A 13,459-nucleotide genomic window follows, 5' to 3' on the forward strand; every position below is an offset into this window, starting at 1 on the left:
GCTGGACTGTGCATTTGCTGCAAAGTGATCTGAAAAGGTCAAGATATCTTGGACAACTCCCAGGCATTTAAAACTCCAGGGGGGCAACGACTGTGTGACCTTCAACAGTAATGGACAGAGAGCATGTGGGCAAGTCACAACCTGGAGGAAGAGGATGTCAAGGATGAGCTTGAGGAGATGAATAGGTTTCTGAGTGAAAATGTCAGGAGTGACAGGTTGTCTTTATGTGGAAAGTTTTCAGTGCAAAAATACTGGAGGTTTTGTTCACTTATCACAACCACACATGTCACAGCCCTCTATTAGAAAAAAAAAAAAAAAAAAAAAAAAAAAAAATATATATATATATATATATATATATATATATATATAGGTTTGAAATATACTTGCGGTGGTAGCCGGGTAAAAATCCTCCTATTACCCACGGCACAAAAATGGTCTACTACATGTGACAAACAAATAATGTGTGATTTTTAACTGTATTTTATTTATTGAAATTAATTTTAATTACATAGCATACTATTACATTTAATTATATACTAATATTATGCATTATTATGCATTGTAAATTATGCAAAATTACAGCATTTAAATGGTTCTCCTTTCTGTCATATAGTGTCTCTCTCAGTGAACGGGACACAGATTTTACTAGTAAAATTTATAAAATGAATAATATATGTGTCAAATAATGTTCTTAGTCTTTTCTTCCTGTGGTGGAGACTACAATAATTTACTATGAATTAAATGGAAATCAAATTAAATACAATTTATTGTGTAACTAAAATACCAATAATGCCCAAAAGAAAAAGAAAAAAATTAGCGTGTGACTTTTAATTATAAACAAGCCCGAAATACACCGGGACTCTTATTTTGAAATGTCTACACAATTGCAGGCTGATCCTTCAGATTCTTACAACCATATAAAACATTTTATATAAAAGGCCATGAAGTAGACATTGTAATAATTCATCAACTTGAGTTCATTAGCAATCGCTTGGCATAAATCTGCGCTTTTCATTGATTGAGAATCGCTTTGAAGCAGTCTGAAAAGCGAGCTTGTAGAACGGGCAACAGCGCCACCTTGTGACTTTACAAAATGCAGCGCCCGTGGGAATGTTAGCGGGAGTAAACCGCTCTGACACACACATAACGAGCAGGTACGAAATGCCTAGTTAATCGATCGCGGATGGTTTCATCATCTTGGGGTATGGACTTTCTTTTGTGTCTTTTTTACTCAAACAAACATATTGTGTTTGAGAGTAAAACTAATTATTTTGTAATTAAAAAATATATATATTGCAAAAAAAGTCTTCTTAAGGCTCAAAAATAAAGAAGTTGATAACAGAATTATTTGCAGTGCGTGTAAATCTTTGAAAACCTTTATTTTTCCTTGTGCACTTCGAGAACTTTTCATCCCAAACCCACACATTTTGCTCTCTTTTCTGCTGTCTTTTTTGCGGGTCAAAATATTTTGCTTGCGAGGTGAATAGGTTTGCAAGCTGAAAAGTTTTGCAAGTTGAAAAGTTTTGCGAATTGAAAAGTTTTGTTTGCACGTGAAGCTGTAGCTCAGTGGGCGGTCTCTACCAACCAGGATGAAAGGCATTTTTCTATTGGTCACCCTCGATTGAAGTGACAAGTTGGCCACGCCCACTACAGTTTCCAGCCTCTGCTGCTGCCACCGAGAAGATAAGAGAAGCGAGAATGGCGAGCAACAGGTCGTTTACTGGGTAAGATAACTAATTTAATATCATAAACGCAGTGACAAGTGAACTGAATGTTAATAAACCTGGGCGGCCCGCCCAAGTAAAGTCTATGTGTGGGAAGCACTGGTTATATATATATATATATTCAACTGTATCTTCTCAAGATACAAGCTACTCTCAAGCAAGTTACTGAGTCAAAAAATGATAATAATTATTGTAATATCCATCATATTGTTTTGTTTGTTGCTAAAAAAAGCCGAAAGCCATCTGCACAGCAACATACAAATCGGCGAGTCGTTTTGTGAATCGGTTCACTTAAATCAAGCATTTGAATGACACAATTCACTAAAACGAATTGGACATTTCAGTACTTCATTTGCATGATTCTGATTACTATTTTAGGAGAATGTGTTAATATTCATTGGCATCAGTATGAAGCTGCTGTTGCAATGCGCATAACCTGATATTGCTGAGTTCAGCATGTTCCTGGGTCAGCATTTTTGTTGATCCTGGAACAACATTCAAATCAACCAATCAGATTTGAGGGACAAGTTTACAGATTATGTCAAGTTTAGGCTTAAAATCATGAATTGGTGCTTCTACATCAGCGTTATTCATCTATCATTTCCCTCTGATTTTTGGGATAACTTATGGGTAGGGTTAGTTTTAGGGGTAGGAATAGGGTTAAGACTAAATTTTCAGACTAGAATGTTGTTCCAGGATCAACAAAATATGTTTACCCAGGAACGCATCTAACTCAGCAATATCAGGACGTGCTTTGCAATGCAATGTGGCAGAAAAATAGCATTTTATTGGCTTGTCACGACAAATCCCTACTCATTGGGGGAAAAAATACTGATAATTACTGGAAAACAAGATGTTGAGAACAGCTGATTGTGCTTCTGTCGGGCCATTGTCCTTTATGTGTGAGCCAACATGACAAATTAATTTCATTGGAGTCAGCTTTGACATCTGTTTGTTATACTGGTATATAGTTATCAAACAGGGTAACACATCAGACTATGAGTCATGGTGCTCTTACAAACGTTTTGTACTAATAATGATTTATTCGCATTTGCCCCCAAGCTGCCTAGACCTACCATTAATGTCAGGGCTATGATGGTACTACTATAAGTTAATGGAAGTGTTTCCATGGAAATGGAAGAATACGTCAAGCAAAACCAGCATGAACACTATAGATCTATTTGTTAGAGAAAATACAGTCTCTTATAGTCGGGAATTACTGACATCATGAAAGATCACCAAGGAAAATGATTTTTGTGTGTATACCGTAAGTGTAAACAAAAGCTGATCTGGAAAAGAAATTTACAGGAAATTTCATCTGACTTTCCAAGAAACCTACAGAGTATACAGGAAGTCTATATATTTCTATAGAAGCAGACCTTTAAAAAAACCTTTCCACCATTATTGTACAGTAAGAAAGATTCAGTTACACACAGTGTTCAGTTAACACACATTGACTATTTAATAGCAGTTTTCTATTGTGACAACGTCCTGCTATGAGTGTTAGTTGATTTTAAAAGTAGTGTGTTACAATATTGTGTTACCCCTTAAAAAAGTAACTAATTACTGTACATTACTAAGTTACTTTTTACAGAAGGTAATGCAGTACGTTACTTTTGTGTATAAAATCTTGCTAATGCTCTCTTCCAGGCCTTGCAGGCATTTTTTTTTTCAAGTGTTTAACAGACTAATGCATTCAACAACATACCCTACTCATTTTCTTTTAAAAACACATTTAGAATATTACCTGAATAATAATATTAATATTATAAAGCGACGAGAATATTTTTGGTGCGCCAAAAAAAAAACGAAATAAGGAATTATAGAGTGGTGGTCAAAACATTCCTTCACAGGAAGCTTCGAAACATAATGAATCAGCGTGTCGAATCAGCAGTTCGGAGCGCCAAAGTCACGTGATTTCAGCAGTTTGACACGCGATCCGAATCATGATTCGATACGCTGATTCATAACGCTCCGAAGCTTCCTGAAGCTTCCTGAAGCAGTGTTTAGAAATTTGTTTTTTTGGGCGCACCAAAAATATTCTCGTCACTTTATAATATTAATATTGAACCACTGTGCTCACATGAACCGATTTAAATATGTTTTTAGTACATTAATGGATCTTGAGAGAGGAAGTGTCATTGCTGGTTATGGAGGCCTCACTGAGCCATCGGATTTCAACAAAAATATCTTAATTTGTGTTCCGAAGATTAACGAAGGTCTTACGGGTGTGGAACGGCATGAGGGTGAGTAATAAATTACATTATTTTCATTTTTGGGTGAACTAACCCTTTAAAGCTGCAGTCTGTAAGTTTTGCTTCTTTGTCGCCATCTCTGTTTGAAACCTGCAATTGCAGTTGTTTGCAGAATTATCATCTATCATCACCACGACTCGTCAGCGCGGATTAATCTAATGTTTGCTGTCAGTCACAGCACTGGTGTGGATACTGTACTTTGGAATCACAGATTGTAGTCTTGAAGTGTGACCAAAGTAAGAATTTTCACCGCAAAATGTCATCTGAACAAATAAGTAACATGTCTGCTACTTAAAAAAAAAAAAAAAAACATTACAATTACGCTGCCAATGGTGATTAAATCTAACAATTGCTTAGCTCATATCACATAAAAACCATGCAAATTATTATTATAGTTATATTTTGTTCTCAAATTTTTAATGTTAACAACATCAGCATTGCATGTGTATTTAGTGTGTATTAACATTAACTGTAGATTTCAATTTCTGTACAGTCTAATCTACCAACGTTAATTTGTCATACCATATAATCAAAATGATACGTTTAATTATTGCAGCTGCTGTGAGAAAAGACTATAAATGATCTACCTCGCATGCGATATAGCTGGGACTCATTCTTTATGTAAACAGACGTGACACAATGACACAAAGACAAATGGCAACATGCTCGAATTTCCCGCAAAAACCCACCAGTACCACCCGAATTATAAAACATTATTACAAACTTACCGTTGTTAATCGGGCTAAGGTAGGAGATAGTTTCGATCACTGGCTGGTTATGTATTTGATCAATAATTGATCATTTTTAACCAAAAATAAGTTACGGACAGCAGCTTTAACATTACAGGTTATATTACCTACAGTACAACCTTTTATTAAAAGTTGAAAATAATGTTTTTTTTTTTTTTTGTCTGTTACCATGTATACATGAATGCACATTTCTAAGCAGCTGTCATAGAGAAGAGAAAGAATTTTATTTCATTAGTTTAAAAAAGGTTTAAGCAGTTAATTAAAATAATGTGTAAATGTGTACATTTGTAAAGTAATGCGTTAATTTACTCGCTACATCAAAAAAGTAATCTGATTACATAATGCACGTTACTTGTAATGTGTTACCCCCAACACTGCCTGCTATAGTCTTTTACAGGGTATTTCATGATGTTTAATGACTATTTAATGGTTTTGTGTCATAGTTATATAGAGATATTTGAAAGTGTTAGAAAAAGAATTATATGAGCAAAATTTGCTCTAGTAAGACTTTATGGTCTTCATATGGGAAATTTACATAAATGACATGTTCTTAAAACATACCAAGGATGCTCTTTTATGCTTTCATATACACAGCATTAAAATGGTGCATTACAACATCACAATCATAGGCCTTTATTCAATTTGCCATTTTTTATTTGAACAGCTTTTTATCTTCAGTACATATTTTCTTATTGTTGGCAGCATGCTCAGTGGTGAAGACAACTTAAAAAGAGGCTTAGTCATTGAAGAACTTCACCATCCCGCATACAGTCCTCTTGTGCAATGGAAACATGATGGAGGGGACCCTATTAGCCACTCAGGAATCATTTTGAAAAATTATAAGTTATACTTAAACATAACTATTATAGATATAAATATATCTAAGAAAATCCACAGATATTCTTTACGATGAAATGTTGATTTCAGTGCAAAGGAGACATTTACCTCAGATTTCATTTTTCAATCTGTTCAGACAGGAAAAGCAGAGTTGTTTTTTATATTTAGAAAGCTATCGCTGCCATGATACTGATGAGATGTGTGAATAAATGTTAATAAAAGTATTTTTATTTGATATAAATAGAGAGATAAATAAATTAAATGGTATTTTGCAGTCTCTGCATTTAGCACTTGCAGATTGTCAAGGCGTCGTGTTCATTGTTGTTTTCTCTCTTGCAGCTGTAAAAGAAAGTAAAAGAAACTGAGTGTCATTGATTAGATGGTGAGAAATAGCTCAAACTTGCCTCCGTACCCAGCCAACAGGGAACGTAAAATCTTTTTACTCATTTCAGAATGTTCAGAAAACATTCAAAAGTAACTAATGTTTGCATAATGATATTGAAAATAGAAAATAAAATGAAAACAGAACATGACTAAATCAAATCAGCTCAAGTATGCAGTGTGATACGAGAGACACAAAAGAAGTGCACTGTATATCAGACCGAAAGAGCGCACGGAAAAATACCAGACCACGGAATGGCTCGACTGACCAATCAGAATCAAGTATTCCACAGCGATGTAAAAAAAAAAAGCATTTTAAAAAAACACTCAAAGAAAAATGTTAAGTAAGCAATGTAATTTTCATTCAAACATTACAAGTTAGTTTTAAAGCGGAACTCAGTAAGATTTGCAAAGCTCCCCCTACAGGTTCCTTCAGTGAATCACACTGTCGTAAATACTCCAAGCGCAGCTCTGGACTACAACGACTACAACGCTCACCAGCGCAGTAGTTTTGCAAATACAGTACAAGAAATCTCGATGGAGGTGGGTAATTTTCGAAATTGTCTTATAAAGTCATAATATATACATTGTTTTTGAATTACCGTAAAGCATTTTGTCACTCTCGCGTGAATGTGAACATGAGGTGAGATTGTGTCGGGTCGGCGCAGCTCAACTTGCAAGTGCTGTTTTCTGGCGTAGACGTGCCGGGGGGGTTAGTGCTCACTTCAAACACACCACTACAAGTCAAGTAACCATCGTAAGGACTTTATGAAGGTAAAAAAGTTACTTAGTTCTGCTTTAAAAGCCTATCTAATAGTGTGAGATAAATGAAATGTATATTTTTGAAAGTCATTTTACCTTTAGTTTAGACGATTTGTTGAATTGTGTCACGTATGGTGTAATCTGTCTGTCCATTTTGGAATACATTCACATCGCTCTACATCAATCTCACAGTCCTCCTCACTGACGGTAGATGGCGGTTCTGGTAAAATAAAATAATAAAATTAAAATAAATGTGTTATTATGGCAGGTGTAAAAATATCATGTTGTTGTTTGTGCCTTGTTGATTCTATGTTAAATTACAGTTTCTGAACCATAGCGACTAAGTAAAAAGTAACTGAGGCGTCCGTGTTTTAGGTTACGGGAGTTGAAATCAATTAGCCTACTCACTGACCTTGTTTACTGGAGGGGTATGTCACACATCTCTCCGCCATCCAGTCCCATATTAAACCCTTGTTGCATAGCCTCTTGTCTTCAGGCTTACGTGTAGGAGAGCAACTGCATTCACACACACAGACATATTATTATGGCAGAAAGCACTCCTACATATGGCTGCCACTCAGCAAGGCACAATCTGTAATTTCTCTAAGAGCAACACTGCTGTATCAACAGTAAATAACACAGCATGGCAATGGAAAAACAAGGGTTGGGTCTAAAAGAGTTTGATGATACACCACAAGAAATACCCAAACACTCTCTGTAAAAAAAAAATTGCACTTAATGTAAGTGCAGGGGAATGCTGATTGCCTCATTGATAACTTCATCCAGCTCAACCTGTTTGTAATCAATTTAGCATTTTCTAAAACATTCGCTATTATTTAATCTTATGCAATATACCTAATATTTAATGTCAGTGTTTGTACCCCATTTTAACACTAACCTATTCTGTTACATATGAGTCTGGTACTAACCCGTTCTTCCTGTGCTTCTCACGGACATGTCTGCGGATCAGCGCGTGTTCCTGGCACTTACACTCTGTGTGATTGGCTATTTTCACCAGCACAGGCTCTGGTCCAGATTTATATGGTGCCAGACTCACACTCAAAATCTGTGAGGAAGAGGACGTCTTTTACAAACAGTCAAGTGGAACAGTGTTTGTAACAAACACATATGTTGAAACAATGTCAATTCTGACATTATTTTCTCACCCTCATGATTTTACAAACATGCATAACTAACTTTCTTCTGTGGAACATAAAGAGAGAAATTTTGAAGAATGATACTGGCCACGATTTTCCATTAAATTATAATTGACAGTGATCAATGCTTTAAAATGTTTTAAAAAGACACAAAAGTACCATAAAAGTGGTTCAAAATGAGGGTAAGTAAATGTTGACAGATTTTTTTTATTTTTGGGTGGACTGTCTCTTTAAGACTATGTAAGGGGGTTTTCACACAGAACACGTTTTTGCATTCCACTGTGCTGCCTTTCCATTGTTAACATGCGCTAGATGGACGGGTTTCACCGTTGTTCTCATATCTTATGTGTAACCCCTCCTGTACGAACCGCCTGCTCTAAGCGGGATTCGAACCCGGGTCCGCCGGCATGGGAGTCGTGCACCCTAACAAGGGGGCTAAAGACCGCAGCTTCTAGCATCAGTCGCTAGAGCACCGCTTGATATCAGGGGAGCGAAGTTTACATGCACAGCTCTTACCGACCTACGTCCTTTACACTCAGCCCCCTTAACCTCACTCCCATTCGGGTCACGGCACCAATGTAACCCTTCCTGTATGAACCGCCCGCTCTAAGCGTGACTCGAACCCGGGTCCGCCGGCATGGGAGTCGGGCACTCTAATAAGGAGGCTAAAGACCGCAGCCTCTAACATCAGTCGCTAGAGCAACTCTTGAGATCAGGGGAACGAGGTTTACATGCACAGGTCTTACCGACCTACGTCCTTTACACTCACCCCGCTAAACCTCACTCCCATTCGGGTCAAGGCACCAATGTAACCCTTCCTGTACGAACCGCCCGCTCTAAGCGGGACTCGAAACCGGGTCTGCCGGCATGGGAGTCGGGTACTCTAACAAGGAGGCTAAAGACCGCAGCCTCTAGCATCAGTTGCTAGAGCAACTCTTGAGATCAGGGGAGCGAGGTTTACATGTACAGGTCTTAACGACCTACGTCCTTTACACTCACCCCACTAAACCTCACTCCCATTTGGGTCATGGCACCAATATAACCCTTCCTGTACGAACCGCCTGCTCTAAGCGTGACTCGAACCTGGGTCCGCCGGCATGGGAGTCGGGCATTCTAACAAGGAGGCTAAAGACTGCAGCCTCTAGCATCAGTCGCTAGAGCAACTCTTGAGATCAGGGGAGCGAGGTTTACATGTACAGGTCTTAACGACCTACGTCCTTTACACTCACCCCACTAAACCTCACTCCCATTTGGGTCATGGCACCAATGTAACCCTTCCTGTACGAACCGCCTGCTCTAAGCGTGACTCGAACCTGGGTCCGCCGGCATGGGAGTCGGGCACTCTAATAAGGAGGCTAAAGACTGCAGCCTCTAGCATCAGTCGCTAGAGCAACTCTTGAGATCAGGGGAGCGAGGTTTACATGCACAGGTCTTACCGACCTATGTCCTTTACACTCACCCTGCTAAACCTCACTCCCATTCGGGTCACGGCACCAATGTAACCCTTCCTGTACGAACCGCCTGCTCTAAGCGGGACTCGAAACCGGATCTGCCGGCATGGGAGTCGGGCACTCTAACAAGGAGGCTAAAGACTGCAGCCTCTAACATCAGTCGTTAGAGCAACTCTTGAGATCAGGGGAGCGAGGTTTACATGCACAGCTCTTACCGACCTATGTCCTTTACACTCACCCCGCTAAACCTCACTCGCATCTGGGTCATGGCACCAATGTAACCCTTCCTGTATGAACCGCCTGCTCTAAGCGGGACTCGAAACCGGGTCTGCCGGCATGGGAGTCGGGCATTCTAACAAGGAGGCTAAAGACCGCAGCCTCTAACATCAGTCGTTAGAGCAACTCTTGAGATCAGGGGAGCGAGGTTTACATGCACAGCTCTTACCGACCTACGTCCTTTACAAGCGCATGACACAGCGTTTTAAAATTTGTCTCAAAAGTTTCTACTTTTAAAAAAAGTGTCTCTAGATCAGGGGTGTGCAATCCTGCTCCTGGGGGGAACCAGCTAATCAAGGTCTTATAATAGGCTAGAAACTTCTAGGCAGATGTGTTGAGGCAAGTTGGAGCTAAACTATGCAGGACAGTGGCCCTCCAGGACAGAGTTTGGACACCCCTGCTCTAGACCTTGTGTTTTTTCTTTTTCAATGCAAAAATGTTCTGTGTGAATGGGTCCTATGATTGCATTGATGCTCAATATCTAATTCTTAAAGTGATAGTTCACCCAAACTTGAAAATTCTGTCATCATTTACTCACCCTCAAGTTGTTCCAAACCTGTATAAATGTCTTTCTTCTGCTACGAAGCCCAGCACATGACAAGCAGGAATAAAATAGTAGGCTAAAACTGTGCGCACGCATTACTAAGTCATTCCCTCATTTTATAAATTCGTGCACACGATTTAGTAAATAGATAGAAAGACTTAGTAAAGCCTGTGGACGACTTACTTTTTTTTCCTGCATGTCATGTGCGGGGCTTCGTATTCTACTGACCACAAAAGAAGATATTTGGAAGAATGTCGGTGACCAAAGAGTTGATGGGACCCCATTATTTACCATACCATACTATGGAAGTCAAAGCGGTCTATCAACTGTTTGGTTACCCATATTATTCAAAATATTCTGTTTTGTGTTCAGCAGAAGAAAGAAATTCATACAGGTTTGGAACAACTTGAGGGTGAGTGAATGATGATAGAATTTTTCATTTTTGTGTGAATTATCCCTTTAATATATTGAATGAACTGCACATAATTTCCATATAAATAAGCGAGTACAAATCAATTGTAATGGACATTAATTTTTATGTAATACCCACGCAATGCAATGAGTAGTGCTCACAGTTTTATTGACATAAGTCATGCTTGTATTTCGGCAGGTAACTCCCTCTTTGTTGCAGCAGCCGCCACACCTGAAGACAGAGACGCATGGGGGCTTGAAAAACACTGCCGTATTGGTGCCCAGTTCTTTAGCCACTTCTACACACGTCTCTCTGGGCATACACTGTGTTTTCTGCCATTCGTCATCAATATCTGAAGAAAAAACAAAAAACAATATACATTTATACTTTTTGTACATTTGCCACCACATTGCTAATCACAAATATGTGTACTTAGACACCACATATTCTCAATTGCATGAAGGTCTCAACCTTTTAGCATCTCTGGGCTGAATGATGCGGCCGCATAGCGAGTTGACCTGCGGTTCTCAGGAGGAGAGGCGTCATTGAAGTGCTTCAGCTTGAGTCTGCATCTCCACAGCTTCCAGTCCGGGTATTCGGTCAACATCAGAAGCTCATCCAGACTTCCGGCTTCCCTCAGTTCTTTTTCCCACTTCTCTTGGTTTATTTCCTATTGGAGAAATACAATATTGAAATATAGCTGCAAGCAGCAATTCGGGGCCAAGCCCCAGTAGGGGCAGTAGCGCAATACGGAGCAGGAAGAGCAAAAACAGCAGAAATTGAATGTACATGCAAAACATCTGGTTCAGAAGGACAGGTGGAAATGAAATGAAAATCAATAGAAGTTCAGAGAACGAACACGGAATGAACTAAAATACTTGTATCTCATTGAAGAGGAATAAAGATTAGCACAATCCTTATTTGGATAAAAAAGGTATCAAAATGACTCATTACACACAATTGTATAAAGGAACCCCACACGAGATTCGAATCCACGACCTCCGGGTCCAAGGTCCATTTCTCATCTCATTGCACCACTGTGCAAGTGAATGTTTCCACACCTGCCGAAGTTTATTAGTTCATGTGAAAATGAACTCAAAATGAAGAATTCTTATAAAGCTGCACTTTAGATCATTCTGCAGCTCATCATGCTGTAGTGCAATACAGAGCAGGAAGAGGAAAAACAGCAGAAAATGAACAAACATGAAACAGCTGGTTCAGAATTACGGGCAAGAATGAACTCAGAATGTACATAAGCTTAGATGAAAATGAACACAGCATGAAACAAAAAGCATTTATTTCTAATCCAAGAGGCAGTAAAGGAATCAAAACACACTATTTTATAAAACCGCTCCACCTGGGATTCGAACCCACTAACTTCGGATACAGGGCTCTTCAGATAACTGGCTTTACACATTGAGCTACTTGAGGATGCACATTCAACAGACTGTGGAAGAAACCTTTTAGTCTAACAAAGAATTCACAAAAAAAGCATTACTTAGCATGCTAACCATATTAGCATGCTAAGCTAACTTAATGCTAATGAAGCTCATGGTTAACTTGATAACTGAAGAGCCACATTAAAGAGAATGACAACTGGTTAGCATGCTAAGCAATTAGCATGCTAAGCTAACTAGCATAAGACAACAAACACAAGCAAGGTCACATTCAGAGATGAATATCTTGGGAATGGTAGCGAATATCAAAAATCCATTCAGTCATTTCTGTGCGGCTCGGTCCAAAGATCACCTGAGCTGATTTTGGACAAAATTGGACAAAAATTGTAGGAGGAGTAGCGAAAAAACTGTTTTCCATTTATTTCAATATGGCGGACAGGTACATTTAAGGAAAATGACAAATGACACATCGTCGGAATCGGCATAAGCCAGGGAATAAAATGACATAAAGCATACACATTTTGGAAAGTGTTTTCAAAAGTTATAAGTGGTTTTGCAATAATCATTACATCTGTGGAACAGTAGGTGGCGCTGTGTTGAAACTTCTCAGGTACCTTCAGGACCTTCTAAAGGTCATACATACCAATTTGTGTGAAGATATGTCAAATTGTTTAAAAGTTATTGCAATTTATGACAAAATTCAAAATGGCGGACACGTGGTTCATCCGATGTTGACGAATTCGATATCCTCGGATTCGGCATGGCACAGGGAATCCATAGACACCAAGATCTTGATTTTCTAATAAAGTGTTCAAAAGTTATTGGCCAAAATAGCCATTTTTCAGATCTCATGACCTGTAGGTGGCGCTGTTCCCAAATTTGGCATGGAACCTCAGATCATGGTCTTGATCAAGTGTACCAATTTTAGTTTTGATTGCTCAAAGTTTGGCCGAGATACAGCCTCTATAGCAATTTTGGGTCAACCTCGTTAACTTCGTGACATCATAACTTTTGAACAAAGATGAATAAAAAAAATCTGTTCAGTCATTTCTGTGCGGCTCAGACCAAAGATCACCTGATCAAAGTTTGGACAAAATTGGACAAATTTTGAAGGAGGAGTAGCGAAAAAACGGAATACTGTACTTTTCAAAATGGCCACTACTGTACTGGGTGGAGACTTAATGTAAGATATTGAATGTGATCAGTATGAAGAGAGGAATCAGTTGTATTGACATTCATTTTTCTGGAACAAAGGGTTCAAAAGTTATAACCTTTACAAAAGTGAATATTTGAACTGGTGGTGGCGCTATAGACTTAGTCCTAGATACTCCAAAGTTGGTCAAATTACTTTTAATTACTATCACTACAAGCATGCCAAATTTGATAATTTTCCTTCTTATGGTTCATTGATTACCATACAGGGGGAAGAAGAATAACTACGAATTTGGACATAAAGGAATTGCATGTGATAGCTTCAGATTAGACCAGTTTTAGGCAGAATGCCTAGAACAGAC

The 13,459-nt window shown here is 38.7% G+C and overlaps 1 protein-coding gene across 2 annotated transcripts; it reads right to left on the minus strand.

The window, feature by feature from the left end:
• Positions 1 to 5,345: 5,345 nt before the first annotated feature.
• On the minus strand, positions 5,346 to 11,244 carry vegfd (vascular endothelial growth factor D). 2 transcript variants are annotated; one of them, XM_048173410.1, is made up of 6 exons: positions 11,020 to 11,243; positions 10,710 to 10,900; positions 7,638 to 7,774; positions 7,121 to 7,224; positions 6,805 to 6,928; positions 5,346 to 5,904 (listed from the first exon to the last, which is right to left on the minus strand). In XM_048173410.1, exons 1-5 carry the CDS (start codon positions 11,153 to 11,155, stop codon positions 6,834 to 6,836), a joined length of 663 nt encoding a protein of 220 aa, XP_048029367.1. In that variant the 5' UTR covers positions 11,156 to 11,243; the 3' UTR covers positions 5,346 to 5,904; positions 6,805 to 6,833. The 2 variants fall into 2 exon arrangements, with proteins under 2 accessions (XP_048029367.1, XP_048029368.1); XM_048173411.1 differs by lacking the exon at positions 6,805 to 6,928 and having other exon boundaries at positions 11,020 to 11,244.
• Between the last annotated feature and the right edge of the window lie 2,215 nt (positions 11,245 to 13,459).

The sequence above is a fragment of the Megalobrama amblycephala genome, linkage group LG21, assembly GCF_018812025.1.
Source record: "Megalobrama amblycephala isolate DHTTF-2021 linkage group LG21, ASM1881202v1, whole genome shotgun sequence".
Lineage (NCBI taxonomy): Eukaryota > Metazoa > Chordata > Actinopteri > Cypriniformes > Xenocyprididae > Megalobrama > Megalobrama amblycephala.